The sequence below is a fragment of the Mesoplodon bidens genome (genome assembly GCF_964165515.1).
Source record: "Mesoplodon bidens genome assembly, chromosome: 11".
Classification (NCBI taxonomy): domain Eukaryota; kingdom Metazoa; phylum Chordata; class Mammalia; order Artiodactyla; family Ziphiidae; genus Mesoplodon; species Mesoplodon bidens.
In genome coordinates, this window is record NC_138167.1 from 6,649,263 (window position 1) to 6,657,478 (window position 8,216).

At 40.7% G+C, this 8,216-nt stretch overlaps 1 protein-coding gene across 1 annotated transcript; it reads left to right on the top strand.

The window, feature by feature from the left end:
- Positions 1–970: 970 nt before the first annotated feature.
- On the top strand, positions 971–7,348 carry GDF3 (growth differentiation factor 3; the record flags this gene model as incomplete). The annotated part of the gene is made up of 2 exons (XM_081248123.1): positions 971–1,238; positions 6,522–7,348. 2 exons carry the CDS (start codon positions 971–973, stop codon positions 7,346–7,348), a joined length of 1,095 nt encoding a protein of 364 aa, XP_081104249.1.
- Positions 7,349–8,216: the final 868 nt, after the last annotated feature.

The window sequence follows — 8,216 nt, forward strand, 5'->3', positions numbered from 1 at the left end:
CAAGCTAATTCTTCTATAGCATTTGAAAAATCTTATAATGTTTTGGCCAAAACAAAACAAAGAACCAAAACAGAAATTGATGTATGCTGCCTTGTTTAGACTGCTCGATAACCTATTTGCCTTTACACGTGTAGTTCCTTCAGCCCTGAATGTCTTACAGAAAAATGTCTGCTAATCTTTGAAGTTTTCTCTACTGTGAACACTTTGTGTGTGCTTACCTTTTGGCAGGCTCTGTGCCGAGCACTTTAAACACATCATCTTATCAGATTCCTATGGCAAATTAGAAGGCAGGTTTTTCTTTTCAGTTGAGAAAACAAAATTTGGGAAGGTTAAGTGACATGTCCAATGTCACAGAGCTAATAAGTACTGGAACCAGAATTACCCAGTCAGTCTGATTTCTGACTTTTAATCAGGAAGGTCAAAGTTAGTGGAACAAAATTCAGTCCTAGAGCTGAAAACAGACAGGGAGTGTAGATCAACCTCCCCAGGAGGGGTTTTCCCTCCCCGGTTTGGTTTTCCACCTGGCTGTGGATATAGTTTAGTAGAACTCTACCTGTGTATTTGTCTAATTAGACTATGAATGACAAGACTTTCCATTACTAATAATATGTTCCTAGCACCCATCTCAGCGCGTTGCACATAATAGATGCTTAATAAATGTTTGTTAAAAGAATAAATGTGTATCTCCTTTCCACTCAGTCTACTGCTGACAAATCTCAGATTGTTGTAGAGTTAGGTCCATGCGTGGGTAATCTTTCTTTTGTGAATTTTTTTCTGGGAGAGCAGAACTGGGGAAGAGAAAAAAAAAATCTGTCCTTTTGTATCCAATTGCCTTTGAGAAGCTGGGAAGAGAGCAATTCACACCTGATTATCTTGCCTCAGATAAATTAGCAGCACCTGAATTGCTGGGCAGTCAGGCGCTAGAGCTCTCTGCAGCCCCACTAGCCAGCTTCACCTCGGCTCAGGGGCCATGCTTCCTTCGCTGCCAGGCTTGGCTTTAGGCCTCCTGTTAATCCTGGCCTTGGGCCAGACATTCCAATTCCAAGAACATGTCTTTCTCCAGTCTCTGGGCTTAGACAAAGAGCCTTCACCCAAGAAGTTCCAACCTGTGCCTTCCATCTTGAAGAGACTTTTCCAGGATCAAGAGGCAGCGGCAACCACTGGCGTCTCTCAGGACTTGTGCTACGTGAAGGAGCTGGGTGTCCGTGGGAACCTACTCCGACTTCTCCCAGATCAAGGTGAGGACATTGGAGTCTTTGCTGGAGATGAATCTGGTGTGAAGAAAGGAATAAAGGGGAAGTAACAATTACCGAGGGGCTCATGGGCGGCCACGTACTGGTAATTTACACATTTTATCTTACTTGATCCCAACCACTGTCCTGAGAGGAAGGCAGGTATTCTTATCAAGTTTTTAACAATCAGGAAAGTGAGGCTCAGACAGTAGATAACCTGTAACCTATTCAAGATCATACAGCTAGTGTGAACAAAGCCAGGACTCAAAATGTTTTTTTCTGAATCAACAGCTTTGTGCTACAATTTAGGTGGAGGTGTGAGGGTGGAATTAGGGCTCAGTCTCCCACCCCTGAGCCCCAGATTTACTCATCCTGGTCCTCTGGGCTCAGTGTGCCCGGGACTTTTTGCTTCCCGCTCCATACCTTCCCATTACTTTTTTTTTTTTTTGCGGTACGCGGGCCTCTCACTGTTGTGGCCTCTCCCGTTGCGGAGCCCAGGCTCCGGACGCGCAGGCTCAGCGGCCATGGCTCACGGGCCCAGCCGCTCTGCGGCATGTGGGATCTTCCCGGACCGGGGCATGAACCCGCCTCCCCTGCATCGGCAGGCAGACTCTCAACCCCTGCGCCACCAGGGAAGCCCCCCATTACTTTTGATGGGTAGAAAAGGCTATTCTTGATTTGTAAATACAAGGCGATAATATATGCCATTGTCATACCCTTCAGATAATTCAGTAATTTGCCAAACTGACCACCCACCAAAAATTACCCAGATCAACTGTTAAAAGGTGATTCTCCAGCTTAGTTCCTGCCCCTCACGCCCCCACCCGATTCTTTTCTTTTTAATGTCTTTAAAAAATTAATTATTTATTTTTGGCTGCGTTGGGTCTTCGTTGCTGCGCGCGGGCTTTCTCTAGTTGTGGCGAGCGGGGGCTACTCTTCATTGCAGCGCACAGGCTTCTCGTTGCGGTGGCTTCTTTTGTTGCAGAGCAGGGGCTCTAGGCGGACGGGCTTCAGAAGTTGTGGCACATGGGCTCAGTAGTTGTGGCTCGCGGGCTCTAGGGCACAGGCTCAGTAGTTGTGGCGCATGGGCTTAGTTGCTCCGTGTCATGTGGGGTCTTCCTGGACCAGGGCTCGAACCCGGGTCCCCTTCATTGGCAGGCGGGTTTTCAACCACTGTGCCGCCAGGGAAGTCCCCCCCACACCATTCTTATTCAAAGTCAGAGATAGGTGTTGTAATCTGCATTTCTATATAGCCTCCCAGGTGGTTGAGGTGGGAGGAATTGAGAGCCCTGGTTTGTTAGTTTTACAGCAACTGGAAATAAGATTTGAGTCCAAGAAGCATTTATTGGATGCCTACTAAGTGCCGGCAACTGTGTAAGACCATGAGAGTACAGAGATGAATGACAAAGTCAGCTTTTTAAGAGTTTATAGAAGACACATCAACAAACAGATGACTTCCATACATTGTGCTAAGTGTCACATTAGATGCCTTGGGGGTGGGGCTTCAGGGACAATTCCTGGAGGAAAGTTAAGAGGTGAGGGGAGCTGGTGTGAAGGGTTTTCCAAGGAGAGAGTAGGAAATAGCTGAGGCTACTTCCTTCCCTCCACCATGGAAAAAAAAACTTTTAATTTTTGTGATGATCAAAATTCTATCTAATGGTACAGGAAAAGGACACGATCTCATTATCACTCCTCCCTAATGCTCCCCCTAGAGAAAACCACCATTAATAGTTGATGTATATTCTTCCAGAATTTTCTTCTTTGCCTATATATAATATAAACTTGTCATTTTTTTAATAAATGGGATCATACTATACATTCCTCCAATATTATGAACATTTTGTTCAAGTCAGAACATATAGTCAACTTATCCCTGTTTTAATGGTTATATGATATTCCATTGTATAGACATGCTACAATTTATGTAACTGATGCCCTGTTGATGAACATAAACATTATAATAGTGCAGCTTTATATCCATTTTGTGTGTGTGCGTGCGTGCACTTTTTCTATTATTTCCCTGGATAAGTTCTTAGAAGGGTATTGTATCAAAGGGTAGGCACATTTATACTGTTTTGTTTTCTTTTTTACATTTATACTTTTGATGTACAGCAAATATCCTTTAAAATTTATACTCCACATTGAGTGTGTGAGAATTCTCACTTTGACAGTAGTCTCTTTAAAATAGAAACTTATTGAAGTAAAATGTACATTCAGAAAGGTGCATAAATTGTACAGAACAGCTCAGTGAAGTTTTGCAGAATAACTAGCACCCAGATCAAGAAACAGTACATGACCAGCACCCCAGAGGATCCTTCATGCCCCCTTCTATTAATCACTACTTCTCTGCAAGGGTAACTGCTATCCTGACATTTAACATTATGTATTAGTTTTGCCTGTTTTTGAACTTCATGTAAGTGGAACTGTGGAATGTATCCATTTTCGTGTCTGGCTTCTTTCACTCAACATTACATTTGTGAGATTTATCCATGTTGTGTGTATTTGTAGTTCATTTTCTTTGCTGTATAGGATTTTATTCTGTTAGTATATGACAGTGTACTTATCTGTGCTGCACTGGGTGGCCATTAGGTAACAACACTCTTTTAGCTTTTAATTTTTGTTAATCTGGTAGCAAAACATGATCTCGTTGTTTTAATATGTTTCTTTAATAAAGTGGAATGATGCCCTTTCAAATGGATAATGGATCATTTATTTATTTGCTTATTTATTTAAGACTTAGAATATAGTCTTTTTTTTCTTCCAGCTTTATTGGGATATAATTGACATACAGCACTGTATAAGTCTAAGGTGTACAGCACAATGATTTGATTTACATATATCACAAAACAATTATCTCAATAAGTATAGTGAGGGAAGTTCCTGGTGGTCCAGTGGTTAGGACTTGGCGCTTTCACTCCCATGGCTTGAGTTCGATCCCTGATTGGGGAACTAAAATCCCAGAAGCTGCGCTGTGTAGCCAAAACAACAACAACAACAACAAATCCAATAAGTATAGCGAACATCCACTGTCTCAGATAGATACAAAGTTACAGAAATAGAAAAAAATTTTTTTTCCTTGTGCTAAAAACTTAGAATTTACTTACTCTTTTATACACGACATACAGCATTATTGACTATATTTATCATGTTTATTATCTTAAAATGTGAATCATTCATTTTTATTTTTCAAATAATTGTATTATTATTTGAAAATTTATACATTAACTTTTCAAATTTAAACATTAAATTTATACATTAAATAATGTATACATTATTTACACATTATGACCCTTTTCCTATTGAGGATTCTTTTCCTTAATGATTTGTGAGGCCTCTTAATCATTTGTAAAAGCTCTTTATAGACATATTACAAGTATTCTTGGTTGTTCTTTCAGCTTTTAATTTTGTTCATGATGTCTTTTGAATATAGAAGCTTTTTATTTTCATGTTTTCAAATCTGTTCATCTTTTCCTCTCTGTCTTTTGGTTTTTTTTTTCATGCCTAAGGAATGTAATTTAGTGATATGGGTAAAAAGTGAGACCAATATGTTAGAATTAAAGCTGTGCACAGGAGAGATCAACTGTTCAGGGAGGTTGAGAAGGATATGCACTGTGAAAACATCCTTGCATTTGCTAGTTAGTCAACACTTAAAGATGTTTATTTCAGTGGACCAGTAGGGTAAGAGAGTTGGACAATAAAAAGAATATATGGTAAGCAGTAGAGACAGCAAACATAGACTAATCTTTTTAAGAAGATGGTCAGTGAAAAGAAAGGGAGAGATGATATAGTAGACTTGAACGGGAACCTGGGTAATTTTAAATGCTTTTTAATTTTTTTTTTTTTTTTTTTTTTTTTTTTGCGGTATGCGGGCCTCTCACTGTTGTGGCCTCTCCCGTTGCGGAGCACAGGCTCCAGATGCGCAGGCTCAGCGGCCATGGCTCACGGGCCCAGCCGCTCCGCGGCATATGGGATCCTCCTGGACCGGGGCACGAACCCGTATCCCCTGCATCGGCAGGCGGACTCTCAACCACTGCGCCACCAGGGAGGCCCAATTTTGTTATTTTTTTAAATGAGCATGAAGAGGCATTGTGGTGGAATGGTTAGAATACCTGGGTTTCCATTGTAATTTCTCCACAAGCTGAATGAGCTTAGAAAATCTTTTAGGGTAGAGCCACCCTACCAAACAAAATGGTGGCATCAGATCAAAGAAGTTATTTGTGGAGAGAGAGAAATTGAAGATGCAAAACAAACAAACAAAAAAAAGGGTAAATGTATCCTCTATTGGGCCTTTTCCTAGAGGAGTAGGTGATGTTTGAAAATCTGAGCAGGGAAGTTAGCTTTGAAAACAGGGAGAGTTCAGCACAATTTCAAAAGATACAGAGAAGTGGGTCCATGTGGAGAAATTGAAGGATCACATTGCATCTCAATATCCAGTGAAGTGGGAGAAGTATTCAAAAGTATAAGACTAGAAATTATTGATATTGAAAACTGTGGGCTTTAGATAAGAATCCTTACCTAAGGATAAAACATAAGGGAGCTCCAGAGGGCCAGCCTTGGCTGGATGACAGGCGTTTGTTTTGAAGTAAATCTAAGTGGTTCCAACACCTGACAGCATAGAACATTCTTAAACATTTTTGTGCCATAGGTCCCTTTGGCTGGCAGTTGAAGCCAATGAACCCCTTCTCAGAAAAAGGTTTATATGCCTAAGATAAAAGTTTTAGAATTTTAAAAGAAATCAATTAAATACTGAAATACATTTATAGAAATATTTAAAAAATGAACATGTGTATAGTAATGCATATGATATTTTATTCATGCAACAAATAACAAGATCTAAAGAAGGGACTATACCATCAATTCAAAGTAGTTGAGCATAAATGTTATTTTAAGGTATTTGCAACAACTTAATATATGAACATACCTATGATTTTTATTGGTAACAGTGTCACAGGGGCTTACAATATTATTGGGATTTGTCGCCTATATTCATAACTGAAAGAAATGCTAAATGTCACTTAGAGTTTAGTGAAGATAAAGATGTGATTCTTTTTCCCATCCAAGATTATAGACCTTCTAAATTCTATTCAGGTTCACTTGGAGACCTGCAATATGAAGATAAGAACCTCTGGCCATAAATGAGGAGTGAGAGAAACAAATCCTCCCAAATGGCAGAGTTTAAGTATAGCTAAGAATTTCCTGCCCTTGTTTTGTACACGTGGATATACATATAACATTTGACATTTACATCACATAGGTGGAGGTGACTCAAATCTCTCTGTCCCCATCTAGGTTTCTTCCTTTACTCCGAGAGCCTTTCCCAAACCTCCTCCCGCCTACAGAAGCTCCTCTCCTTTAACCTGTCTGCGATTAAAGATGAGGAACAGTTAACAATGGCCCAGCTGGGCCTGGACTTGGGGCCCAACACTTACTATAACCTGGGACCAGAACTGGAATTGGCTCTGTCCCTGGTTCAGGAGCCACACGTGCGGGGCCAGGCCACCCCAAAGACAGGTAAAATGTTGGCACTGCAGTCAGTACCATGGCCTCAAGGTGTCCTTCACTTCAATCTGTTGGATGTGGCTAAGAGGAATAATTACCCCCGGAAGAACTTAGGTTTGTTCCTAGAGATACTGGTCAAAGGAGGCAGAGCCTCTGGGGTGAAGTTTCAGCTTGAGGACACCGGCGCCAGACTGAGACGTTCTCTTCACGCTTCCCTGTTGGTGGTCACCCTCAACCCTCAGCAGTGCCACCCTCCTACCCGCAAAAGGAGAGCAGCCATCCCTGCCTCTAAGGCTTCTTGCAAGAACCTCTGCCATCGTCACCAGCTGTTCATCAACTTCCGGGACCTGGGTTGGCACAAGTGGATCATCGCCCCCAAGGGTTTCATGGCAAATTACTGCCACGGAGATTGTCCTTTCTCACTGACCACCTCCCTCAACAGCTCCAATTATGCTTTCATGCAAGCGCTGATGCACGCCATTGACCCAGCAGTTCCCCAGGCTGTCTGCATTCCCACCAAGCTGTCCCCCATCTCCATGCTCTATCAGGACAATGATGACAATGTCATTTTACGGCATTATGAAAACATGGTAGTTGATGAGTGTGGGTGTGGCTAGACTGTCAGCAATAGAACAGAAGGGGTGTTCTTGGGGTAAATGTTCTAATAAAACTATCTGGCTTATGACCTTTGGATCTGAATTGTCAGTATATTTATGTTTACAATTTGTCTTCTTGGAAAATCCATCATGATTAATGATGTCCTGAGTTACACACACACACACACACACACACAGCCTTAATGATCTTAGTTAATTTTCTGCATTACGCTCATGGGAGTATATTAGATTCTAGATAGAAGGAAACAGTCATTTATTGATCTTCTATTATGGGCAGGCATTATTCTATGTGTTCCTTATAAATATATTCCACTGGTCTTTGAGGTAAACATTATTATTTATGTTTCATAGATAAAGAAGGTGAGATTTAGAGCAGCTAAATATCCAATTTTTCTAAAGTCATCTACTTTGTGAATTCCCTGGTGGTCCAGTGGTTAGGACTCAGCACTTTCACCACCGAGGCCTGGGTTCAATCCATAGTTGGGGAACTAAGATCCCACAAGCAGCGCAGCACAAACCCAGAAAAATACATAGAATAGAATAAAATTTAAAAAAATAAAATAAAATCAACTTTCCCTGCCAGACCTCATATGCTATGCTAACAGTGTTACTTAAAAAATATATATATATATGTATATACCTATATATATATATACATACATATATAGGTATATATATATATATATATGTATATATATATAGGGACTTCCCTGGTGGTAAGACTCCACACTCTCAATGCAGGGGACCTATGTTCGATCCCTGGTCAGGGAACTAGATCCAGCATGCTGCAACTAAAGATCCTGTGCACCCAAATAAATAAATAAATAAAATTAAAAAAAAATATATATATATATATAAAATAATGTAG